This window comes from Vidua chalybeata, chromosome 6 (genome assembly GCF_026979565.1).
Source record: "Vidua chalybeata isolate OUT-0048 chromosome 6, bVidCha1 merged haplotype, whole genome shotgun sequence".
Lineage (NCBI taxonomy): Eukaryota > Metazoa > Chordata > Aves > Passeriformes > Viduidae > Vidua > Vidua chalybeata.
In genome coordinates, this window is record NC_071535.1 from 2,417,390 (window position 1) to 2,443,457 (window position 26,068).

Below are 26,068 nucleotides of genomic sequence, written 5' to 3' on the forward strand. Positions count from 1 at the left end.
TTTGTTCAGCTGATGGCCTCCTAGGAGCGCTGGCTGGGCAGATCCATGCCTGCAGCAGCACTCCGTGAGAAACTGGGAAAGCCATGGGCACAGGGAATATTGCTGGAAAGAGGGGAAAAATCCCCACTGTGGGTGAGGGGGGATGAGGAAGTGGCACCAGCCTTCACTCGGGGCAGCTGCCCTGGCAGAGCCTGTGCCAGGCACAGGAGTTTTGTCTTCTCCAGGGAGGGATGCTGCAGCTCTTTCCTCACACACAGAGCACAAAATGGGGACTTTGTGATTTATTTTTTTTTTTTTTTAGTCTTATTTGCGGGGGATTTTTGGTTTGGGGGTGATGAGCCAAGCAGTTGGTGTCGGGGTAAGCCCTGGGGAGCTCCAGGCTCTCCAGAGCACCACGGGGCTGGAGAGAGCCCTGAATTCCTGCTCTGACAGCCCAAACCCTTCTTTTCTTCAAGGCAGCATCTTCCTAATCACTGGTGCCATAAAACAAGTTGCTCCAAGTGTGTGCTGAGGGTTTGTGGAAATCTGGGCTGTGGGATGTGCTGCCACATCCAGTGGGAGGATTTGGGATGTAAATGGGAGGATTTGGGGGTGTAAATGGATTCGAACTGCCAGAGATCAGGGTTAGATGGGATATTGGGAAGGAATTCCTGGCTGTAAGGGTGCTGAGGCTTTGGCACAGGGTTCCCAGAGCAGCTGTGGCTGCCCCTGGATCCCTGGAAGTGTCCAAGGCCAGGTTGGACAGGGCTTGGAGCAGCCTGGGATAGGGGAAGGTGTCCCTGCCATGGCAGGGGTGGCACTGGATGAGCTTTAAGGTCCCTCCCAACCCAAACCATTCTGGGATTCCATAATCAGGGGAGCTGGCTGGGGGGGCTTGATTAGCTGGGATGGCTGAATTTGGGGATTCCCCTCTGCAAAGCACCAAAATTAGGGAATCCTAATTGAGAACGAGGGGTCTAAGGGCTGAGTTTGCAGCAGGAAAGGTGCAAAGGGGGAGCCCTACACTGCAAAAAATCACGGCTGGAGGTGGAGGCATCTGTCCCTGGGCTTTGGATCAGGATGGGATCTGGGGTGAGCCAGGACTGGGTTTATTGGATGGGACAGCACAGCAGGACCCTGTGCAGAAAATGCATTAATTTAAAATACAGCAAGTGCTGCTGCAGCAGTTGGGAGTGGTGCCACAAGCAGGGTGGCAGTGGGGTGACAGTTTCCCAGAGTTTTCCTGGGATGCCCACAGCATCCTTCACCCCTTTCCTTCCTTCCTTCCTTCCTTCTGGGAAGGCCTTGGACAAAGAAATGTTGGCGCAGAATTGTGCGAACATGAGGTGGTCAAGGCTGAACAAGGAACACCTGGGATTTCTCCCTCACTGCCCATCATTGGCTTCCAGGAGCTTTATTTTTAGTATTTTCTTAAAAAAAAAAAAAAAAGAAAAAAAAAGGATTTGGATTGAAATAATTTGGATCACTGAAATAATTTGGATTGGATTGAAATAATCTCCTGGGATAGATGAGAGTCAGGGCTCTGCATTTCATGCCCCTGCAGTAACGGGTGTCAGGGTTCTCCTTTAAACCTCTGTTTCCCAGGGCTTTGTATCTGGATCATAAAAATTCAGAGGAAGGGAAAAAGGAATCGCATAAAAGGAGGTCGCAGCCACAGCTGCTTTTGGTTTATTGTGCTCACAGAGCTCATAAACAGCTTGGTTTGGAAGTGGAGAGGGCCAGGTCCAGCTGCTGTGGGACGTTTGGGGTAGGAACCCAGGGATTTTGAGGGTGCCATGCAAATGTGAGCTCGCGGGAGGTTGGATTGAGGTTTTGGTGATGGGGGCTTGCCCTGATAATCCCACGGACACCTCCAGGTCCTACCCTGGAGGGGAGGGCTGCTGTACCCACTGCTGGGGACCCCAAAATGGGCTAGAATCCTAAAATCCCCAAATTATTTGGCTTGGAAGGAACCTTCAAGACCATCCGGTTCCAACTCCCCTGACAGAGGCAGAGACTCGTTCCGCTGTCCCAGTTTGCTCCAAGCCCCATCCAACCTGGCCTTGGACACTTCCAGGGATAGGGCAGAGGTTTGGGAGCTTCCAGGGCAGCAAGGGACATTTTTGGGGTGGCTCAGATCTGTCCCCAAAGCTGTGATTCCTCCCTCCTGCCTTGTACCAGCTCCCAGACACAGCCCTGGGGGAAGGGTGAGCCTTCCCCTCCCAGTTTGCCCTAATGGAACCTGGGCTCCTGCTGACAATCCCGGCTTCCCCAGAGCCTGGGAAGGGAGGGAGGGGTCTAAACATGGAGCAAATTCCCTCCTGGAAGTGCAGGAGCCCAGGCTGGGGTCGGCACTTCCCCCATCCACGGGGTGCCACACCACCCATGGTGGGTGGCTTGGGCGCCGTGTTCACCCTGGGAGCTGCCATCCTCCGGGATGGAAATCACCTGGTCTGGGGCACATCCCTGAGCCTGACCTGGCCTGGGTGTCCCCTCAGCACATTCAGGTGTCCTGCACATCCCAGACACGAGGGAATGATGTCATTTCAGGGCCACTCTTTCCAGAAATTCCATCTGGTGATGGTCTGGGAGACAACGTTCTTCCAGGAGAGGCTTTGCTGCCTTCCCGAGGGATAAATGCTTTTGGAGCAGGATAACCCTGCTGGGTGAAAGCTGGGGGTGATTTTTTTCACCATTCAGACACGTCCTTTCCCCTGTGCCATGGGCTGGGAGCAGCGTGTGGAGCTGGCAGGGGGAAACCTCCGGAGATCCACAGCTGCTGCTTCCCGGGGAAGTGGCGTGTCTGGGAAAGGTTTCCACTGAAAGTTGCCCTCCAAACCAAACCAAACCAAACCAAACCAAAATGATGCCTTTTCCTGCTGCAGAGAAGGAAGGGAGGGCAGCGAGAATCATGGTCTTTAATGTCCCTTCCAATCCAAACCATTCTGGAATTCCATCTCATTCCAAACCCCTGCCATGGGCAGGGAAACTTTCCACTAGCCCAGGTTGCTCAGGTTTGATATATAAATGACCAAATGCTATCTATATATAATATAGATATTATATTATATAAAATATATAATATATATTTATATAAAAATATATAATAATATAGCATTTACTATTTAATTATATATAATATTTTTATATAAATGTATATCCACAGGCTTCCTCTGCCAAAGGAGCGCCCCAAAATCCTGTCTGGAAAAATGCAACACTGCAACAATGCATTGTGGTTTTGCAAGCCCTCAGATGCATTTGCTCACGTGCAGGTTTACGAGAATGTTCCTGAGCTCTGACATTAACTTACAGCTAAATTAGCAAATAAACACATAAATAAAGTGTTTGCTGCCACAGCAGGGAGATATTCCCAATCCATGACTAAAGCTGGGGGCGTTTCAAGGCTTTTTGGGACACGGTGCCCGCTCCAGACTGTCCCATGGGTGCCAGAGCACTCAGTGCCACCTGTCCAGTGAGATTCCCCAGGGAACCAGACTGGGATAAAGCCCAGCCAAAGCCTCTGGTGGTTTCAGAGCTGGTGTCCAGTGCTGGCTCACTGTGCAGCCCCAAAAATGGGGATTTTAGCCCTGGAGGGTGGGATGGAATGAGGGAGGGGGAAGGGGAGGTTCGGGAGAAATAGGGAGAAAAAAGGGGGTGACCACAGCAACGTGCCCAGGGAGCTTGGAAACCCTGGGAGCTCAGGGATCCAGGGAGCTTGGAGACCCCAAAATCTGGGGTGCCTGGGAGCTCAGGGATCCAGGGAGCTTGGAGACCCCAAAATCTGGGGTGCCTGGGAGCTCAGGGATCCAGGGAGCTTGGAGACCCCAAAATCTGGGATCTGTGGAAGCTCAGGGATCCAGGGAGCTTGGAGACCCCAAAATCTGGGATCCGTGGAAGCTCGGGGTCCTGGAGAGCTTGGAGACCCCAAAATCTGGGATCCATGGAAGCTCAGGGTCCTGGGGAGCTTGGAGATCCCAATATCTGGGGCCCCTGGAAGCTCGGGGACACAGGGAGCTTGGAGACCCCAAAATCTGGAATCCCTGGAAGCTCAGGGATACAGGGAGCTTGGAGACCCCAAAATCTGGGATCCGTGGAAGCTCGGGGTCCTGGGGAGCTTGGAGACCCCAAAATCTGGGGTCCCTGGGAGTTCAGGGACATGGGGGGCTTGGTGCAGCTGTCTGGCTCCTGTGTGCCATTAATAAACACAAAGGGATTAACGAGCCATTTGTGGGAGCCCATTAGGCAAACATTAGCCCAGCTATGGATCCTGCTGGAGGCCGCCTCAGTCCATTTCATAAAAATCAATTCGCTTTTGGGCGGGCGTGGGGAGGGGCCACTGTGGAGGCCACGGCGGCTTCAAAAAGCAGAGGAATTGCACAAATCCTGCCTGGCAGCACTGGCACCTTTGGAACCCCTTGTGTGAGGTGCCTGTTTTGATCCAGCCCCAACATCCCGGCGCTGGGGCTCCCAGGACTGGTTTTTTGGCCGTGTCGGTGACCCTGCTGTCTCCGATGGGAGTTCTCAGCCCTGCTGTGACTCAAACCCCGGGCAGGGGCTGTTGGCACCAGCCCTGGCACCCCTGGGGTGCCACGGTGGGGTTAGGGGCGTGTGGAAGTGGTGAATGGAACGAGACGGGCTTTAAGATCCAACCCAAATGGTGGAAACGTGGAAGGATTTGTCCCCAGCTGCTCCTGGTGGGAGCAGGGATGCTCAGGACGAGCCCCCGGCGCCGCTGGGCTCCAAGGGGGCTCTGCTGTTCCCTGCCTTGGGGACTCCCATCCCCTCTCCCCTTTGGCATCCGTCCCTTCCCCTGCCAAACGCAGCGCTGACCTTGGCCGGGGCCGCCGGGAGGGCCGGGAGCACAAACAGCTCTTCAGAGCAGCAGTAAATCATTGATGGGTGCCTGATGGACACGTGGGGCCACGGCCGAGCTCCGGGGGCTCCCTGGGCTGCTCTGTCCCCGGGCTGCCTTCTCCCTGCTGCAATACCCTGTTGGCAAAGCACGAGGCCCGTGTCCTGTTTCCACGGGCAAAGAGGTGCCTGCCTGCTTGCCCTGGGGATGGAAACAGCCCCAGCAGAGCTGTTAGGCTCAGGGTTATTCAAAAAGCCCCCCAGAAAGCTGTGCTGGCACCAGGGGTGGTTACAAACCATGCCAAGGAAAGCACATCCCGGCAGGCCAGTGCCACCCCAGGGCACGGTGGTGGGGGTGGGATGGATGGGATGGGATGGGATGGATGGGATGGGATGGGATGGGATGGGATGGGATGGGATGGGAGCCTTTGTGTCCTTCTGTGGTGGAGTTGGCGTTTAAATAATGGGGATTAAATTACATTATGGGGAATTATGAATTTTTTTAATTAATTATTTTAAAATATTTTAATTAATTAAATTATGGGATTAAATTTCATATGGGTAATTATTAAATTTTTAATTAATTATTTTAAAATATTTTTATTAATTAAATTATTAAATTATGGGGATTAAATTTCATATGGGTAATTATTAATTTTTTAATTAATTATTTTAAAATATTTTAATTAATTAAATTATTAAATTATGGGGATTAAATTACATTATGGGTAATTATTAAATTTTTTAATTAATTATTTTAAAATATTTTAATTAATTAAATTATTAAATTATGGGGATTAAATTACATTATGGGTAATTATTAAATTTTTTAATTAATTATTTTAAAATATTTTAATTAATTAAATTATTAAATTATGGGGATTAAATTTCATATGGGGAATTATTAAAATTTTTTAATTAATTATTTTAAAATATTTTAATTATTAAATTATTAAATTATGGGGATTAAATTACATTATGGGGAATTATTAAAATTTTTTAATTAATTATTTTAAAATATTTTAATTATTAAATTATTAAATTATGGGGATTAAATTACATTATGGGGAATTATTAAATTTTTAATTAATTATTTTAAAATATTTTAATTAATTAAATTATTAAATTATGGGGATTAAATTACATTATGGGTAATTATTAAATTTTTAATTAATTATTTTAAAATATTTTAATTAATTAAATTATTAAATTATGGGGATTAAATTACATTATGGGTAATTATTAAATTTTTTAATTAATTATTTTAAAATATTTTAATTAATTAAATTATTAAATTATGGGGATTAAATTACATTATGGGTAATTATTAAAATTTTTAATTAATTATTTTAAAATATTTTAATTAATTAAATTATTAAATTATGGGATTAAATTTCATATGGGTAATTATTAATTTTTTTAATTAATTATTTTAAAATATTTTAATTAATTAAATTATTAAATTATGGGGATTAAATTTCATATGGGTAATTATTAAATTTTTTAAATTAATTGTTTTAAAATATTTTAATTAATTAAATTATTAAATTATGGGGATTAAATTACATTATGGGGAATTATTAAATTTTTTAATTAATTATTTTAAAATATTTTAATTAATTAAATTATTAAATTATGGGGATTAAATTACATTATGGGGAATTCTTAAATTTTTAATTAATTATTTTAAAATATTTTAATTAATTAAATTATTAAATTATGGGGAAATCCTAATTTGACTGGCTCAGGCTGTGAGGGTTCCATGAGGTTTCCTTCAGGAAGTGCACTGGAGGATCTCCAGCTCTCCCAGTGTGAATGTGGTGCTGGTCCATGACCCCTCGTTCCCAATCCATTCCTGATCTTGCTGCACTTTGCACAGAGCAAACCCAGCCCTGCCCCCCCGACCTTCTTGGCCCCTTTTCCCAGCTTCATCCCAGATCCACCCTGGATCAGGTTTGGAGCAAGCTTCATGAGCCCATTCCCAGATTTCACCTTGGCTCCTGCCAACTTGTAACCAAACCTTGCTGCCATGGAAAAATCCATGGGCACAGGTGAGCAAGGAGCTGGATCTCCAGGGTGCCAGGGGGGAATGTGCCCCCCACACCTCCTCCTTTGCAGCACTGATGGATGCCCTGGCTCCTCACAGCCTTTCACCACCAACATTTTTAATGTTTTTTTTTGTTTTTTTTTTTTTTTTCAACAGCAGAGAAATTCCCAGTTTTCCTCCCACCCCACCCCACTGAGGGGGGGTTCTCTGATGTCCTGTAGGTCGGGGCTGTGGGTGACCCCCTGAGGGGGCCCTTGCTGGGGTTTCTCTCCCGTTTCAGGCGTCTGCCCCTCTGTCAGATGGGATTGGAATCGTGGAGTGGTGTTGAAGCCGGAGAACAGACGGGCTAAAAATATTCCCCTGCCCGCCCCTGTGATCTTTCCTCCCCGTCCGCCCCTCCCCGCCGCCCTTTCCTGCTTTCCACCACAATTCCATGGGATTGCAGCAGCTCTGGCAGGCTGGGAGCAAACTCTAGGAATAACCCCGAGGCCCAGAGCCACGAAAAAGCTTTGGGGGTCTTTGGGACCCCCCCAAAACAAAAAGGATGGGAGGGAGGAAATGGGGTTTTTAAAGAGGGAAATGAGAGTGGATTTGGGAATGGGGCTGTGGGAAGGCCAGACTTACTCCATAGAAAATCCCTGCCCACCTCAGCCTGAATTTTTCAATCATTTGCTGATAAACCCCAGCTTGGTGGCCCGGGTTGGGTGAGGAGCGGGGGGTTCGGCTTGGGGGGTGATCCCGCCTTTCCCTCCGGCCATCCCGAGGATTCTCCCGGGCTCCAATCGCATCCCGGCTGCTGCTGAGGAGGATGCTGGGCTGGAGGAGCTGTAAATGCCGCGGGCTCGATCAGCAGAACGCACCGGATCGGCGCTGCCGAGCCGGGGGGATGCTTCCCTGCCGGATGCACGCTTGGATTTTCTTGATGGTTCCAGCACTCGGGGTTTCAGGCTGGATTTTCTCGCTTTCCAGCCTCGTTGGGCTTAAATCTCAGCTGCTTTTTATTTTCGTCCTTGCCGGCTTCCCAGGCAAAGGCTGGGCACGGTAAATACAGAGGGGGGTTTTTGGGGGGCCAGTTAAAGGTAGTAGCATCCTCCCTCGGCTAAAATGAGATGGAAAACAGCTCCTCTGGGAGCATCCCCTGAATTCCCGGGGAGCCAGGGGTGGTTTGGCATTGCCCAAATTCCAGAATGCTCAAGGAGCCATCGCGCTCTCCACCTGGCTCCTGAGCTGGGGTGTCCCCAGGCCGCTCCCAGGGATGCTCCCCCTTTCCCAGCACCATCCAGGGCTGGCTCCTGCACGCTGGGCAGCGGTTTTCCCAAAATTCAGCTGGGATGGATGGAGTTGGAGCTGTCCCCAGGCGGGTACCCCCAGGGGCAGCACTGGGGCAAAACCCCTGAGGAGGGGTCGCAATGCGTGCTCAGGCTTTTAATTATTGATTGTTATTATTATTTATTAATTTTATGATTAGCTGATAAGCTCAGGCTTATTAATTATATTGCATTCAAACCAAATTGAAGCAGAGGCTTGGTGAGATCTCCGTGAATTGGGTATTCATGGCCAAAAACCAGATGGAATTCTCCTAAAAAGCCCAGGAAAAGCTGGAGAGGGTCCCTCCACCCTGGTTGCTTCTGTGCTGGGGGGGACAGGGACTCGCCCACCCCAGCCTGGGTAGGGAGGGAGGAAGAGCTTCCGTGGAAATCCCCGTGAAATGCAGGAATGGGAGCGAGGTCCAGCTCCTCTCCGGAGTTTATAGCAACGCTCCGGCTGTTGTGGCTCCGCGCCGGGGATTCTTTATTTAATTTCTTCCCCTTATGGGCTGAGAAACCTTCCCAGCCCCAGCACAGCCCACAGTAGCTGGGATTTGTTTTCCTCTCTTGTCCAGGGAGGAATTTCTAAATCCCAGCTGCAGCCAGAGCTGGAATATGCTGAGTTGGAAGGGGCCCATCAGGATCGTTGTGAGGCTGTGCCAGGTGCCATCGAGCAGCGGTGACACCCCTGTCCCCAAATGCACCCCACAAGGCTTGTGGTCAGCGCTGAGGTCCCTGTGCTGCTGCTCCAGGGTAAATTTTCCTAGCAGGACACATCCCAAAACTCCCTAGAAATGGGTGCTGGGCAGCAATCCTGGGTTGGCACAACTGATCCACCAGCCTTTGGGAAGGGAATGGGGATGCAGAGAGGGAGGAGTTTAGTTGTTATTTTGTTGCTTTTGGAATAATTTTTATGCCATTAACAAAATCCGAGGGAAGCTATGAGATAAGAGAGCTCCCACGTCTCCGTGTCCGTCCCTGCCAGTGACAATGCCAGCATTGAAATTCTGGGATGGGAGACACTCGGCTGGAGATAATGCAGGATCACAGTGAGCTGCTGCTGTTTCCTGTCCCTTCCATATAAACGCATCCAGTGCGAGAGAAATCCGTGTATTTTATGGGAATGGTATTTTCAGTCATAACCACACCACCTTTTTCTTTTTTTTTAATTGCTATTGTTTTGGGATAGGCTTAGCGATGCAAAAAAAAAAAAAAAAAAAAAAAAAAAAAAAAAAAACCCCCAAAAAAAAACCAAAACCCAAACAAACCCACCCCAAAAGAATTCAATCTTTTTTTTCCATTTCCCATCTGAGTTTCCATTCCTTGGGATCTTTGAGGGAGATTAATTCCAGAATTGTGAGAGAAATGTCACCTTTGGGAATCTTTGGGCTTTTCCTCTCGCAGAGAGGAGAGGCAGAGCGGACCCTGGCTGAGCTCCACCTTTGCGAGCTCTCCCTACATTGCAGCCTGGGATGGCTTTTCCTGGAGCGTCTCCTCCAGCCCTGGGAGCATCTCCCGTTGGAATGAGCCGAGATTTTTTTTTTCCCCCCCGGCTCTGGAACAGCGTCGCACCCGCGCCATCCACGTCGGTGTTTATACATCGCCTCGCTGGCATCCGAGAGCTCTTCCTGCTGCTTTATTTAGCCTCTGCGGCAAGGCAGGCGCTGGGTTCCTGGATCCCTGTGCTCCACAGGGCTCGGGATGGGGCTGGGATGTGCTCAGCAGGACCCACTCGTCCTCCTCAGCACCGGGGCCGCGTCCCGCTTGGGCCGCCCCACAGCCCTAAAATGATTTGTGGGTTCGGAGAAATGAGCCAAAGGGTGGCTTTGCTTGGCTGTCCCCCTGTGTTAACTGCAGGATGGGTGTTTCCAGAGGGAGTTCTTGGGGGGAAAAAAGACATTTCTGACTGGAATGACCAGCCCTGCTTGGACAGGATGCTCTCCATGCCCTTGGCAGTGGCACCAGTGGCTTTGTAAGGACTCGAGCAGGAGCTGTGGGGTAGAAACCCTCTCCCAGTTCCAGCTGGCATGGACAGGAGGATGAGAGTGAGCCCAAACCCAAGGGGTATCCAGCCCCAGCTCTGCAGAAAGCCAGGTTGTTTTTTCCCACGAGGAGAGCGGCGCGTTGGATTCCCAGCGCTGGGTACCGTGCACTCCCATAATGTAATTACCCAGCACGATCTGTTGAGCTGCAAACAGATTTCAGCAAGGAGTGTCAGGGTGTTCACAGCAGAGCTGCTCTTTATTTAGGGCTGGGAACAAGCGGCTCCTCTCTCCCAGAGCCTCGGAGAGACTGCGGGGGCCGAGGCGGCCTCGCAGGTCAGCTCGAGAAACGACTTTAGACAGTTAAAAGTGAGGAATAAATAACTCCTCCAAAAACAAGCTCGCCAGATGGCACTTCTGAAGGAGGAGATGCTTTGCTGCTAATTTATGGTGCTGCTGCTGTTGCTATTCCGGGCCTGGGGTCACCTATGGAGAGGGATCCGTGTGTGCATCGGCTCCAAAGGGTGGCCAGGCCTCACACGAGTGAGCCCCGCTCACCTTCACCCAGCTGCTAGTGGGGGGTTTAATGGGAACGGGGTTTAATTCTGCTCCTGCCTCAAGCTGAATCCTAAGAACTGGGATTCTGTGATGTCCAAGGGCTGGGGATACTGGGATGGGTGTGGGGTTCCTCTACACAAGAGAGTTGGGACCCCCCCAGAGGACATTTGAGTCCCTTCCCTCGGAGATCATAGAATCCCAGGGTTGTTTGGATTAGATGAGACCTTAAAAAACATCTCGTTCCAACCCCTGACATGGCAGGGACACCTTCCACTATCCCAGGGTGATCCAAGCCCTGTCCAGCCTGGCCTTGGACACTTCCAGGGATCCAGGGGCAGCCCCAGCTTCTCTGGGCACGCTGTGCCAGGGCCTGCCCACCCTCACAGGGAAGGATTTCTTCCCAATATCCCATCCATCCCTGTCCTCCGGCAGTGGGAAGCCATTCCCCTGTATCCAAAGACCCTCTCCAGTTCTCTTGAAGCCCCACTGGAAGGGGCTCTAAGGTCAGTCCAACCCCCAGCTCTCCCAGCCCTCCAGAGCAGAGGTTCCCCAGCCCTCGGAGCATCCCCAGCCTCCTCCGGCCGCGCTCCCCGCTGAAGGATGCTCCGCTCCGCTCCGCTCCTGGGCACCTTCGGGCGGCTCCATCCCGCAGGGTCGGTGCCCGTGTGCCCTCCCAGGGGATGCGATGCTCAGGCTCTTCCCAGAGCCTTTCGTGGGCACCGTGGCGGCGGCTGCCCGGCTCCCCACGCCTCCTTCGGGGCCAACACTCGGCTCTCCTGCCCGGGGCCGCCCCGCTCCCGACCCTTTCCCCGCTGTCCCGGGCACGGCGCCGGGGCGGGAGGCGGTGCCGGTGCCGCTCGGGGCGGTGCGGGGCGGCCCGGGAAGGGGCGGGGGCGGCGGGATGGGCTGGGCTGGGCTGGGCACGGCTCGGCTCGGCTCGGCACGGCGGGGTTCGGCACGGCTCGGCTCGGCACGGTTCGGCACGGCTGGCACGCAGCGCGCTCCCGCAGCCGCAGGTAGGTGCGTGCCCGGCGCCCCGCACCGCGCTCCCGCTCGGCTCAGCCCGGCTCGGCTCAGCCCGGTTCCGCTCCGTTCGGCTCGCCTCGGCTCGCTTTGGCTCAGCCCGGTCCGGCTCGGCTCGCCCCCGCGGGGCCGTGCCGCGGGTGGGCCCGGCGCGGCCGCTTGTTGCGCTCGGGGGCGAGTTGGAGCCGGAGCGGTGCGAGCGGCCCCGGCTGCAGGAATGCGAGTCATTTCCTCCGCCCGCCCGCGGGAGCTGCGGCTCCGCCGGAGCCCCCCCACGGCCCCCGACGGCCGCGACACGGCCGCGACACGGCCACGGCCACCCCGGACCCGCTCCAGGGGCGCGCTCGCCCGCGGGTCCCCTCGCCCCCGGGTCGCACTCGCCCACGGGTCCCCACATCTGCGGGACCCCTGGCCCCTGGGTCTCAGCCGCCCGCGGATCTCCTTGCCCCTGGGTCACACTCGCCCACGGGTCTCGCTCACCCGTGGGCCACCTTGTCCCCTCACCCACCCGTCTCACTCACCCTTGGGACCCTTTTCCGTGGGTGGCACTCACCCACAGCTCCCCTCACCCCTTGCTTTCAGGTCACACTCACCCACAGGTCCTCTCACCTGTGGGTCACCATCACCCACGGGTCCCCCTCGTTCCTGGTTCACAGGTGCCCGTTGGTCCCCTTGTCCCTGGATTACACTCGCCCATGGGTCCCCACATTCCTGGTTCACAGGTGCCCGTGGGTCCCTTTGTCCCTGGGTCACATTTGCCCATGGATCCCTTTGTCCCTGGGTCATATTTGCCCATGGATCCCTTTGTCCCCAGGTCACACTTGCCCGTGGGTCCCTTTGTCCCGGGGTCACACTTGCCCACGGGTCCCCTCTCGCCCCTGGGTCTCACCCACAGGCCCCCTTGTCCCGGGGCCACACTCACCCAGCTGTCCCCTCACCCCTGGGTCACACATCCCCTGTGGGTCCCCTCACCCGTGGGTCCTCTGTGCCTGTGCCAGCTCTTTTCTGTGGCTCGTGGTGACCCACAGGTCCCCTCAGCCGTGGTTCCCACCATCTCTTGGTTCCCATACCTGTGCTCCTCTCATCCATGGATCCTCCTGATGCTGGGTCACAGCCACCTGTGGGACCCCGTTGTCCCCGGGCTCCCCTCACCCTCGGGTGCCCCTCCACCACACCCCGTGGAGGTGCTCGGGGTGCCAGCTGCTCCCTGGTGGTGTCACTGATGGCCCTCTCCACCAGGAATGCGTATCCCTGACACCTTCTGGAAGCAGCCAGGATAAATCCATGCAGCTCCCAAGGCAGGCTTTATCTGACCCCGTGCCCTCGTGGCAGTGGGGAAATTGGGCTGAGCTCTCCCAGCACCATCCTTGGTGTTCCTGTGTCCTTTGACTCGCCCGTGGGAGTGAGGCACATCCCGACCCTGCCGTGCCCCTGGCCCCCTGCCACCTTTCTGCCATCTCCCATTCCTGAATCCTCCTCTTCCTGCTCGTGGCCAGTGCCTTTGTGGCCATCAGGATGTTTTTCCCTCTAAGCCAAACTCTGCTTTTCCAGAGATGCTTCCGCGTGGCGCCGATGGAGCTTTGCTGCTCTGCCTAATTCTGGGCTGGTTTGTGTTGGTGTTTTTCCACAGGGCTCGCTCTCCCTCTCCGAATCTTGGATAGAGCTGGGATTAATTCGAGCTCTCTTGCCTGAAAGAGATGTTCCGTTTAAAATTCCCAATCCCGAAGGCATATTGGAGTTTGGTTCTAGGTACTGAATTTTTACTATCGGTTTTTAAAGGGGTTTCTTTCTTTTAAACTGGGTTTATTCAGGCTCTTTAAACCCCGAGTCTGTAAGCAATTATTCCATTACATGAAAGTCAGGACGCTGAGAAAGATTAATTCAGACCAGATGTAAAAATAAATGGGAATTTGAAATTAAGATGATGTCAGTTCCCTCCTGCTAAAAAAAAAACCCGGCAGCCTTTGGACTCCAGATGGAGTATACAAACCATGGCGCTGGTTAAAATATCTGCCTGCTCCTTAATTGAGTTTTATGCTGCTTTTTTTCCTCCCCCTTGACTGAAAAGTGGGCTTAGGATATTTTTCCCAAAAAGCTTTCCCCGATTGTGGCCGGGGCAGGGAAGTTGATGGAGGCTGTGGCGTGGCTGAGGAGCTTTCCCAGCTGGAAAACTGGAGAGCGGCGCTGCTGAGGGAAGACAAATCTCCCTCTGCCCGCCCCAGGATTAAAAAAATCAGGAACTTGGTTTGGCTTTGTTTTGCTGGATTTGGAGCTGGAGGCGAGGACGGGTCCCTGCCACAGAGGGCAGCAGGAGCTCTGGGTAGTCCAGGCATGGATTTGAATTTTTTGGCATAAAATGGAGCTGGTTTTTGGGTTCTTGTGTGTCTGCAGAGCACTTTGCATCCCATTCCCCCCCCCACTCCGTGTGCAGCAAGCATTGCACATTCCCCAGAGTGGGATTTGGGCACCAATCCCATGTAGAGGAGCCTGTGAGCGGGATATTGGGAATGGGGCTCCCCAAAAGTGCCTCCTACTGGGAAGGAAGGGTTTGCCCAGGGTCAGAGCATCCTGGGGATGTGTTGTTGTAGAAAATAACGTAAACATTCATCATTGCATATTATTATTATTAATATTTACGTGGCATTATTAATTATTTAATGTTATATTGTTAATTAGATTTAAAATATGACTTTAATTTCTAAATGGGGAGCTCCGTGGTTTGGAGACTCAGGGCTGTGCTTTCTGTGGTGCAGGGATTTGGGATGGTGACTCTGGCCCTTGGGGCTGCTTTGCGGTCCAGGGATCCCGCAGCCAAATCCCAAGGGATTTATGGCAGCTGCTGCTGGTGTGGGCTGCAGCCTGCCCACGGAGAGGGGAGCAAAGGCAATGCTCCACATCCATGTGCAGCCTTGGCAGTGCTGCCTGTCATCCTGGGAGTGGGATCGGAGCTCTGGGAGCTTTGGGCTTCTTGGTGCTGGGGGATGGTTCCTAAAATGCCTGGGAATGCCGTGGGGCAGGCTCTGGAGCTGGATGGGAGAGCTGGGCTGCCCTGAGCACAACCCTCTCCGAGCCAGTCTTGATGTTGTTCTAATCCCAAAGGCTCAGGCAAAGTTTCCTGGAAGGAAATCTGATGGAAGGGGCTGGCTCTGGAGCAGAGGAGGGAAGAGGAAGAGCAGGCGTTGTCCCTCCCCTCCCTGGAGCCCTTGCCAGGAGAAATCCATCTCTGTGTCCATCCCTGGCGGAGGCAGGGACGCTTTATTTATATTTTAGTGCTCCAAAGTTGGGGAATGAAGAGGCCTGGGGTGGCTCTGCTGTGGGCTGGATGGAAAATCAGCGCTTCCAGGCTGGATTCTGCTCCGTGCATGACAAGATAGGCAGGGCAGCAGTTTCCTGAGCTGCCATGGCTCAGCCCGTGTTTCCCCGTGGAATGTGATGTCCCGTGGGGCTCATCCCTAGCAGGGGGGGACATCATCCCATTTTTTAGGATGATCCACGTGGCTCAGCCATTCCTGCCCATCGCTGTTGTCCCACTGCAGTAGCCAAGGGGGAGGAGGATGAGGAAGAGGAAGAATGTTGAAGAGGTGGAGACAGGCGAGCTCCTGGAGGAATTTTCCTTGGAGAAGCTTTTGGATACCCCCAGCACTCGGGGGCATCTTCTGGGGCTGGTGGGGGCTGGCCCCCGGCTGCCCAGGCTGAGTTTCCAGCATCCAAATAGCTTTTGTGGTGGATGAAGTAATGGAATATTTATAACCGAGTCCTTTTTCCCAGTGAAGGTCTCTTTCATCTGCCTCTCTTCATTAGGAGGAAACTGTTGAGTTCATGAAGAATTGGAGACGATTTTAATTCGGGGCAACCGCAAGCAGGAATTAATCTGGGTTTTGGGTTCGGAGAAGCTGCATTTAGGGACGGCCCTAAAACTTGTAATAACAGCTCTGTGCATACCTGTGCCTGTGATGTGGGGTGAGACCCACTCCAGACTCTTCAAAACAAGAAATTCCTGCCCCGTGAATTCATCTTCCCATCTCGCCCCGCGCTCTGGGCAGCCTCTGGCTGCGGGATGGCCCCTGCCTACGTGTGGGTCCTGGGCTGGATCCCTTCCCTCGCCCCTGGGGTGCTTCAGGAGGGCTGGAACAAAAGCCTGGAGGTGGGTTAGAATCAGGGAATCGTGGAGTTATTTAGGTTGGAAAAGACCTCTAGGATTGTAATCAACCATTCCCCCACCACGGACCCATGTCCCCAGGTGCCACAGCCACACGGCTGTTAAATTCCTGCAGGGATGGCAGTGCCTGATAGGGCTGCATTTTTTTGAAAAGCAGATATTTTGGCAAGGAGGGATGGATTCGGTTGATGGAGAAATGGACAGGATCTGCCTGGAGGCTCTGGATCATGGCTGGGTTGAACAGGGGGCACTGGGATGTCTGGTGGGTACCACAGAGGGACAAACCTGACCCAAACCCATGAGGATGGAGACTCATCTGCTTCTCTTAAATCCATTTAAATCCACGGAGAGGGAAAAACCCTGCCCATCCACCCAGCCTCGCTTCACGTGCACGGAATCTGGAAGAAAACCCCACCTCAGCCAGCAAGTTCAAACGATGTTCAATCCCCACCCTGGAATTACATCCAAATTTCTATTTCTGACGAGAGCCTGCTCCAGCACCTCCATGTGAACCAATCCCAGGCTCTGCCTGCCCTCGGATGTGTTTGCAGGACCCTGGGATGAACAAATCCCTCGCCGAGTCAGCAGCGCCAGCCCCGGCTGCTTTTCCCAGGTTTTTTGCAGGATGTTTTCTTTGCAGCCGAGCTTTGCAACAGGATTTATCCCATGGCATCAGCGCCAGGGAGGGAGACAATATTCCAGCAGCCTGGGCCTGGAAAACACGGTGGATCGAGGAATTTTCTCAGCTCTGGAGTCATGAGCAGTTTGCAGTGCCTTCCTATGGAGTTTTAATGCTCTTTTCCCCATGGCAGGGAAAACATGGCTGGAAGACCTGGATCTCCTCACTCTGCTGATCCATGCCCAAGTCCTCATTCCCAGTGTTTCTTCCAGCTGACTTTGGATGGAAAACCCTTTGGAAGACTGCCCGGGGTGGAGGTTCCTGCGTGGAGTGTGGGGTGATCTGTGTCACTCCCTCTGCTGCGGGGCAATCCAGTGGGGCTCTCCCTCCAATCCAGGATCTTTCCAGCTTGGAGCTGCGAAGGCTGGGTTGGATCTTTAAAGGTCCTTTCCAACCCAAACCATTCCATGCTTCCATGTTTGTGCCTCCTATCAACGCTTCCTCTGGAGCAGCAGTGACTCGGCGAGGGCAGCGGCGCGGGGTCCCAGGGAATCAAAGCCGACATTGTGGGAATGAGCAGCAGATGCTTGGAAAGAATTTGCCGGCGTCTGGCCGGGGCTGCTGCAGGCACAGCACCCTGGAAGGGGCTTTGTGTGTCCCCTCGCTGAATCCCTGCAGCTCCCAGGGCTGCCAGAGCCCTCGGGAAGCACCTGGAGCTGAGGGAATCTCCATAGGGACCGTCCCTGTGTGGTGGGCTGGTGGAATGTTGCCGTTCAGCAGCGGGAGCTGGGATGTTTTCTGTACAAACACCAAAATACACGGTTTGGGGTTGGGTGTTTTTTTCCTCTCCCTCCGATGCCCGTGCTCTGCTGACGCCAGCTCGTGTGGTTTAATCCCTGGTGCTCTGGGATCAATCCAGGCTGCAGGAGGAGGAGGAAATGCAGTGACTGGTGTGGGGATGAACAGCCCCAGAATGCCCGAGAGTGACAGGACAAGAGGGAATGGTTTAAAACTGGCACAGGGCAAGGTTAGTTGGGATATTGGGAAGGAATTCTTGGCCGTGAGGGAGGAGAGGCCCTGGCACAGGCTGCCCAGAGGAGCTGAGGCTGCTCCATCCTTGGACGTTTTCCATGTTGGACAGGATTTGGAGCACGCTGGGATAGTGGAAGCTGTTCCTGCCCATGTGGGGGAGAGAATCCCAATGATGGATTCTCCAGTAGCTCAGCAGCGGGTGCTGCCCGTGGCTGGAATTTCGAGCCGGCTGCAGCCCACGGAGCTGCCACGGGAAGAAGCTCTCGGGACTTCTGAGACTTGAGGAGCCCTGTGGGTGGGAGCAGGACACGGAGGGTGCTGCAGGAGCCCCGGGACACGGCTGCTTTGCCGGGAGAGCGGCCCCTCCCCAGCGCAGCCCGCGCAAGTCACATCACGCCGGTGCCCGGGAGCTGCCGGCCGGGCCGGGACGTGCCAAATTCCTTCAGCCCCGTTCCGTGCGCGCCGGGATCGTTAATGAGCCCTGAAACCGGCCCGGCCGCGGCGCTGCCGGCGCCCGTCGGGATCGGCCACGGCCGGGCACGGCCTCAGAGCGTGGAGCAGCCATGGAGAGGTGCCAGGCACGGCCACGGCGCAGAGCTGTGCTGCAGGGGTGCACTGCACGGATGCCATGGTGCTCCAACCCCATGCATGGATGCCGCAATGTGTAGCTGCAATGCAGGGATGCGGTGCATGGATACCATGAGGTTTTCCAGCACAGTTTATGGGTGCCACAATGCATTGCTGCGATGCACAGGTGCACTGCATGGATGCCACAATGCTCCAACTCAATGCATGGATGCCACAATGCATGGGTGCGATGTGTAGGTGCAGTGCATGGTTGCCCGTCTGTGCTGCACGGATGCAATGCATAGCTGCCATGATGTTCCAGCTCAATGCATGGATGCAACGTGTAGGTGCAGTGCAAGGCCACGGATGCAATGCATGGGTGCCACAACGCAGTGCTGCAATGCACAGATGCAATGCATAGGTGCCACGATGTTCCAGCTCAATGCATGGATGCCACAACGCAGTGCTGCAATGCACAGATGCAATGCATTGGTGCAGTGATGTTCCAACTCAATGCATGGATGTCACAATGCATGGGTGCGATGTGTAGGTGCAATGCATGGCCACAGATGCACTGCATGGGTGCCATGAGGGTCCAGGTCAATGCATGGATGCCACAATGCACAGATGCAATGCATGGATGCCATGAGGCTCCAACTCAATGCATGGGTGCCACAATGCATGAGTGCAATGTGTAGGTGCATTGCCAGGTTGCACATCTGCGCTGCACGGATGCAATGCATGGATGCCATGAGGTGCCAACACAATTTATGGATGCCACAATGCAGTGCTGCAATGTGCAGGTGCCGCAATGCACTGCTGCAATGCGCAGATGCACTGCATGGGTGCCATGAGGTTACAACTCAATGCATGGGTGCCACAGTGCATGAGTGCAATGCGTAGGTGCAGTGCACGGCCAGGCTGCACGTCTGTGCTGCACAGGTGCAGTGCGTAGGTGCTACAGTGTTCCAGCTCAATGCATGGGTGCCACAATGCATGGATGCAGTGGAGGACCACGATGCACACAGATGCAACGCAGAGAATCCGTGATGCACCACCACGATGCCTGGGTGCAACGTGCAGGTGCAATGCACGGCCAGGATGCAGGCATGCAATGCATGGGTGCAGTGCATGGGCACAACGCCCCATCCCAAGGCACGAATGCAATGCATGGATACAACGCGCACTTGAAATCCAGAATCCGCGGTGCACGGACACAACCTCTGCGGTGCAGCCCCAGAGTGCCCTGGCCATGGGAAAGCATCGCCTCCGGATTTCCCAACTTCTGCAAAACCCCAGGAAACACCAACAAAAAGTCACCTCGGGCCACTTTCCCCCGTGCTGCTGCACGAACTCCAGGCTGTCGGGAGCCAAAGGCGCTTCCTTTTAGACCAAAGCAAATATTTGGTGACAAGGGAGACTCTGCTGTCTGGGTGCCAGCGTAAATCTGGGCTAGGAAAAGGCTGAACTAGGTCAGAGTTTGAAGTCCACCCTCGTGGTGTCACGTGAGAATTCCTGTCCTTGTGGATGGTGGGGTAAAAAGTGCTTTGGGAATAATGTTCACCCTCGGAAATGAGAATTTCCTGGGGTCAGTGTTAGATTTGTTGGCTCTGAATGGCAGTTCCAGTGTGCAAATCCCTGTTGGTGATCAGATTGTTTTATTTCACCCCAGTAAAGAGTCAGAACTGGGGGGGAAGGATGTTGGAAGGGATCTGGGGATCCTCTTAGATCCCCACAGCATTTCCTTGCCTGTGCATGGCTGGCAGGGAAACCTCCCGCTTCCAGCACCGCTCCTTGCTGGCCCAACCCGGTTATCCCCAGAGGATAAACTTCTATTTATTTTAATTATGCCAGAAAAGCCTTTCCTGAGGTTTTCCTGAACCCGAGCCGGGAGAATCAAACTGCTGGCTCAGGTTTTTGGGGCTGGGCCAAAAACCGTGGGGTTGGCTGTGGTGGGGTGGCTGTGGTGGGGTGTGCTCAGGGTTTTTTGGGGGACACCCCGACCGTGAGCCCACACCACGTGGGGACAGGCTGGTGGGTGGGAAGGATGGGGGATGCAGCTGGGGAGCTGAGGGTGCCGTGCCAGGGCTCATCCCCCTTTTTTTACCCGCAGGGATGGCACCCGCGGAGCCCGAGGCCGCCCCGGCCCGCCGGTGAGGTGCCCCCCACCGCCCACCCCGAGCCCCCTGCCCAGAGCACGATGAACAAGCTGCCTTTCCACAACAACAGAGTCATGCAGGACCGGCGCAGCGTGTGCATCTTCCTCCCCAACGACGACTCCCTCAACATCATCATCAACGTAAGGAACCCCCACCCTCCCGAGCCCGACATTTCCATCGCGCCCCCCCGGTGCTGCGTTTGCACGCCCTGGGTTTGCTCCTGGGTTTCGTTTGGAGCCTGCCTGGCCTCGCCCTGATGGGGAAATGCACATGAGTTATTCCCCTGGAGGCTGCAGTGGTGTTTTACGCTCTCCTGCGTCTCCTTGATCGATGTGATGCTGGCAGCGGCGGGGTTTGGGGAGGGTGGCCTGCTGCTCGGCATCCCACGGTGTGGCACGAGCCCCGTTCTTCAGCCCTCACTCCACTAATCCCTTCTGCATGGCTCTTCAGCCTCCTCTAGGCCAGGGAATAAACAGGAGGGGCTTGGGCTCTGATTGGGATGGAGCACTGAATGGGAAATCCCCCCACTTTTTGTTGTTTTTCTTTTTTTTTTTTTTTTTAATTCGCCCTCGCCCAATGTTGCTTTTGAGTCATGAAAATGTTGAAATTCCTTTCAGGACTTAAAGGGAGCTTATAAAAAAGATGGAGAGAAGTTTGGAAAGAGGCGGATAATGACAGGATAAGGGGAATGGTTTTAAACTTAAAAGATTTAGATTAGATAATAGGAATAAATCCTTGCCTAGGAGGGTGGGGAGGCCCTGGCACAAGTTTTCCAGAGAAACTGTGTCTGCCCCATCCCTGGAAATGTCCAAAGCCAGGTTGGATAGGCTTGGAGCAACCTGGGATGGTGGAAGGTGTCCATGGGGTGGAATGAGACTGCGAATGTTCTGATTTCTGCCCCCAAAACATCTCTCCAGTGCTGGGTTCCTCCACCACCCACTGCTCTCGAGCTGCCCCGTGGTGCTCTGAGCATCCCACCCCTGGCAGAGCTCTGGTCCAGGCTTTTGGGGACTCCCCATGGAAAGCTGAGCCCCACAGCCCATCCTGTCACCCCCATCCTGCTCGGGGTCCTGCTGAGGGGTTTGGTGGGCACAGATGCATCCAGGGTTCATTCAAGGGATTTTTTTTTTTTTTTTTTTTTTACAGGTGAAGATTTTGTGCCAAGAGTTACTGGTGCAGGTGTGTGACCTCCTGAGGCTGAAGGATTGTCACCTCTTTGGGCTCAGCGTCATCCAGAGTAAGTCAGGGGCTTAAGTGTGAAAAATGAACACTTTTGGTGACGAGGAGGTCGCAATTCCCCGCTCCCCCCTCACTAATGGGTCGTGGTGGGAGGCAGGGGACGCGTGGGGATGCTGATGCCACCTCTGTCCCTCCCAGACAATGAGCACGTGTACATGGACCTGGCCCAGAAGCTCTACAAGTACTGCCCCAAGGAGTGGAAGAAGGAGGCCAGCAAGGTCAGCGGTGAGGTCTTGCATGGAGAGCTGACGGCAGTAAGGCCACCTCTGTCCCCGTCGCAGGTCACTTCCAGGACCCGGGAATGCTGCCAAGGGGTGGTGGGGAGGGGGCATCTAGTCAGTGTGGGGCTGGGGGGTGGATGTGCAAAAACCACAGCCCTGGGGTTTGTCACTCTAAGTGCCACCATGTGGCCCCAGCTGGGGGTGCTTCCTCCATGCTCCATCCCTGGAGCTCTGGTTTGTTTGTTTTTTTTTTTTTTTTTTTTCTCTGATTTTTCTTTTCCTCCCTTATCCTTCAGCAGAATTTTTGAGGTCCCTTCTTCCAAATTCTAAAATCAGTTTGGGTTTTTTCCTCCCCCAAAGCACCTTTTCATTCTTTCGCTGCTGAGGGGGTGGTGTCCAGGCTCGAGTGCTGCTGGATGATGTTCTGGGAGAGGGAGAGCAGCAGTGAAGGTGTTGCAGAACTCCTGGGCTTGTCACACCCAGCCTTTTAAAATCCAAACCCCCTTCATTTCCAGCATTTTATGTGGAAAAAAAATGGGTGCCAAACTCTTAACTGAGGAACAAAAATGCCATCAGTGCCGTGGCGGGCAAGGGGTGGCTGTGAACAGACATGACCCCAGAGAGATGAGGTGAGGGGCTGGGGCGTGATGCTGGGATCCCCGCGGGATTCCTGAAAACCTCCTCCATTCCAGGGCATCGACCAGTTTGGCCCCCCCATGATCATCCACTTCCGAGTGCAGTACTACGTGGAGAACGGGCGGCTCATCAGGTAGGGCGTGCCCACCTCCACGGGCCCCTCCCGGGGTGCTGTGGCACCCTGAGCACATCCCAAAAGCTGGGGCTGCTCGTGGCTGGGTGCTGAGTGGGTTCTCACAGGGGCAGGTGGGGACTCTGCCCCCACACAAAGCCCTCTGTGGGGTGGGGTGGGGTGTGGCAGGCACATTCTTCTCTCTCTCTCAGGTTTTTTTTTCATAGAGGAGCACAGAGAGAGAAGAAAAGGAAAACAATTTCTATTTCTTGCTCCTTGTTTTTCCCACGTGGAATGTGCTTGGAGAATTGTTTACCTGGGGTGGTTGCTTAATTAGAGTCTAGTGAAGATGGTTTGAGCCTGATGGCCAATCAAATCCACCTGTGTCCAGAGTCTGGTGAGAGGGTCACGAGTTCTTAGTTAGATATAGCAGTTAAAAAAGTAAGTATATAGTTTTAGTATCTCCTTTAAATAGTATATGAATGTATTATAGCATAGTTATAATAAAGAAATCATTCAGCCTTCTGAACTGCAGTCAGACATCAGCATTTCTTCCCTGCATTTACAATAGTGGGGACCATGTGTTTAGGGGCGATGCGTTTCGGGGTTTAGCACAGCCTGATTCGAACTGACCCACGGCTGGGTGGGAGCTGCAGCTCCTGCTTTGGGGATAAAACAATGTCCAGGGCTCTGGGGACGCAGTGGCGCCTGCACAGACCTTTTGAGGAGCCTACTCCTCAAATATGGTGAGGCGGCTTTGCAGAATTTTAACAAACGGGGGAAGAGGGAGCAAAACCCTTTGGTGAGCCCTCCCCGAGGGGGGGTGTCCCCCCCCGGGCTGCTCAGCCCTGCCCGTGTCCCCTGTCCCTCCCGCAGCGACAGGACGGCTCGGTACTACTACTACTGGCACCTGAGGAAGCAGGTGCTGCACTCCCAGTGTGTGCTGAGGGAAGAAGCCTATTTCCTGCTCACGGCCTTCGCCCTCCAGGCCGACCTGGGAGACTTCAAGAGGAACAAGCACTACGGGAAGTACTTCGAGCCCGAGGCCTATTTCCCTGCCTGGGTAAGCCGTCCCCGTGTGCTCCCTGCTCTGCGCTGCCCGGCGCCTTCTGGCTGCATCCCGGCTTAATCCTGCTCCTAAAGTCGCCTGGGGGTGGAAATAGCTGCGGCTCGGGCTTGCCCTGGGGCTCGTGGGGAGCTCCCTGTGAGCTGCAGGGATGCTCCTGGGGGATTCTCTGCGGGCATTGCCCCGCCGGCAGCAGGCGCAGCCCTTTGGGAGCGGGTGGCGCAGAATCCCACAGCGGTTTGGGCTGGAAGGATCTTAAAGCCCATGGCAGGGACACCTTCCACTCTCCCAGGCTGCTCCAAGCCCTGTCCAGCCTGGCCTGGGACACTTCCAGGGATCCAGGGGCAGCCACAGCGTCTCTGGCCAGAGCCTCACCACCCTCACAGGGCAGAATTCCCAATTCCCAATCTCCCATCCATCCCTGCCCTCTGGCAGTGGGAGCCATTCCCTGTGTCCTGTCCCTCCATCCCTTGTCCCAAATCCCTCTCCAGCTCTCTTGGAGCCCCTTCAGGTGCTCAAAGCTCTCCATGGTGCCTTTTCTTCTCCTCCCCAACCTCTTTTCTTGGTTTTGTCCCAAAATCTGCCCATTTCTCCTTTTTTTCCCCACACGTCACTGAGGAGTGCTGGCCCTGGGCCCGCGTCCCCAGCCACGCAGGGACTCCGTGTGTGACTCTCCCTGCCCCAGCACAGGTGTCACCACGGAATGGCCACATGGAGCACACTTCCCAGCAGGAAATCCTGACAAGAAGTCAGTCACTGCCTGCTGCAATTATTTTATTTTTGCTCGGAGGCCTCTAGAACAAAGCCCCAATTTGCCCTTTTCCCCTGAAACCACCACCCCCAGCAGCCAGCCCTGGCCAAGCTTCTCTCCCCCTCCAAACAGGTGGTTGCCAAGAGGGGCAAGGATTACATCCTGAAGCACGTGCCCAACATGCACAAGGACCAGTTTGCCCTGACAGCCTCAGAAGCCCATCTCAAGTACATCAAGGAGGCCGTCAGGCTGGACGACGTGGCCGTGCACTACTACAGGCTGTACAAGGTGAGCCCTGGCCCTGTGGCTCTTGGGATCTAAATTTTGGGGATGCCCTGCCTGAGAAATATACAGGTATTTCTCCTGTTTTATTGTTTTGTTTTTTTTTTTTCCTCCTGGGAGCGAAGCAGGTTTTTTTTTGCTGGGACAACGTGGGGTGTTTTAATTGAATCCCAGAATGGGTTGGGTTGGAAGGGACCTTAAAGCTCATCCAGTTCCACCCCATGCCATGGGCAGGGACATTTTCCACTCTCCCAGCTTGCTCCAACCTGGCCTTGGACAATTCCAGGGATCCAGAGGGAGCCACAGCTTCTCTGGACACCCTGTGCCAGGGCCTTCCCACCCTCACAGGCCTTGCTGACATCAAAGATGTGCTGAAATCAACAATTTCTTCCTCATATCTAATCTAAATCTCATCTCTTTTAGTTCAAAAACATTCTCCCTTATCCAGTCACTCTCTGCCCATGTCCAAAGTCACTTCCCACTTTTAATTTGGCACATCAATCATAGAATGGTGACTGGGGTGATTGTGGGAGGATCCCTGGGCTGAGGTGGGGTGGATTTAACAGCTTCATGCTGCAAACTGTGCATTTAAAAGTGTTTTTTCCCCCCTTAGGACAAAAGGGAAGTGGAGGCCTCCCTGACTCTGGGGCTGACAACACGGGGCATCCAGATTTTCCAGGTAGGTGGCTGAGTGAAGGTGATGGCTCAGCTCGGCTCCATGCCCCCTACCAGAATCCTCAGCCATGGCTCCCTCTCCTCTTTTTGCAGAACCTGGATGAGGAAAAGCAGCTGCTCTACGACTTCCCGTGGACGAACGTGGGGAAACTGGTGTTTGTGGTGAGTGCCACCGTCTCCACCTGGAGCACTGCTTCCACCTCTGGGGTCCTCAGCACAGGAAGGACATGGAGCTCTTGGAGCAGATCCACAGAAGTCCATGGAGATGTTCCATGGGGTGGAGCACCATTTCCTATGGAGGCAGGCAGGGAGAGCTGGGGGTGCTCACCTGGAGAAGGCTCCAGGGAGAGCTCAGAGCCCCTTGCAGGGCCTGGAGGGGCTCCAGGAGAGCTGGAGAGGGACTGGGGACAAGGGATGGAGGGACAGGACACAGGGAATGGCTCCCACTGCCAGAGGGCAGGGCTGGATGGGAGATTGAGAAGGAATTATTCCCTGTGAGGGTGGTGAGGCCCTGGCACAGGGTGCCCAGAGCAGCTGTGGCTGTCCCTGGATCCCTGGAAGCGTCCCAGGCCAGGCTTGGAGCAGCCTGGCATAGTAGAAGGTGGAAGGGGGTTGCACTAGGTGGCCTTTAAGGTCCCTTTCACCCCAAACCCCTCAGTGATTCCACGATCCCCAGGCAGGGCTTGCACGTGGGCGCGGGACGCTTTTGCGCCGACCCGCAGCAGGTGACGACGCCCCGTGGGGGTAACCGAGGAGCTGCAGCAGGACTGGGTGAGACCCGGAGCGTTCTCCTCTTCGGGGCT

General features: G+C 53.8%; 1 protein-coding gene across 5 annotated transcripts in view; it reads left to right on the forward strand.

The window, feature by feature from the left end:
• The window catches only part of FRMD6 (FERM domain containing 6), a 40,968-nt gene that overhangs the window by 9,497 nt on the left and 5,403 nt on the right, over positions 1-26,068 (forward strand). The window contains exons 1-10 of one of the 5 annotated variants that reach the window (XM_053946110.1): positions 11,675-11,740; positions 13,378-13,496; positions 20,238-20,423; positions 21,430-21,520; positions 21,661-21,803; positions 22,436-22,512; positions 23,368-23,554; positions 24,441-24,596; positions 25,204-25,269; positions 25,359-25,427. In XM_053946110.1, coding sequence (XP_053802085.1) covers positions 20,325-20,423; positions 21,430-21,520; positions 21,661-21,803; positions 22,436-22,512; positions 23,368-23,554; positions 24,441-24,596; positions 25,204-25,269; positions 25,359-25,427 — 888 coding nt within the window. In that variant the 5' untranslated portion in view covers positions 11,675-11,740; positions 13,378-13,496; positions 20,238-20,324. Of the gene's footprint in view, positions 1-11,674; positions 11,745-13,377; positions 13,497-20,237; positions 20,424-21,429; positions 21,521-21,660; positions 21,804-22,435; positions 22,513-23,367; positions 23,555-24,440; positions 24,597-25,203; positions 25,270-25,358; positions 25,428-26,068 lie in introns of those variants that run through there. The other 4 variants (XM_053946113.1, XM_053946111.1, XM_053946112.1 and 1 more) reach the window with 4 other exon arrangements.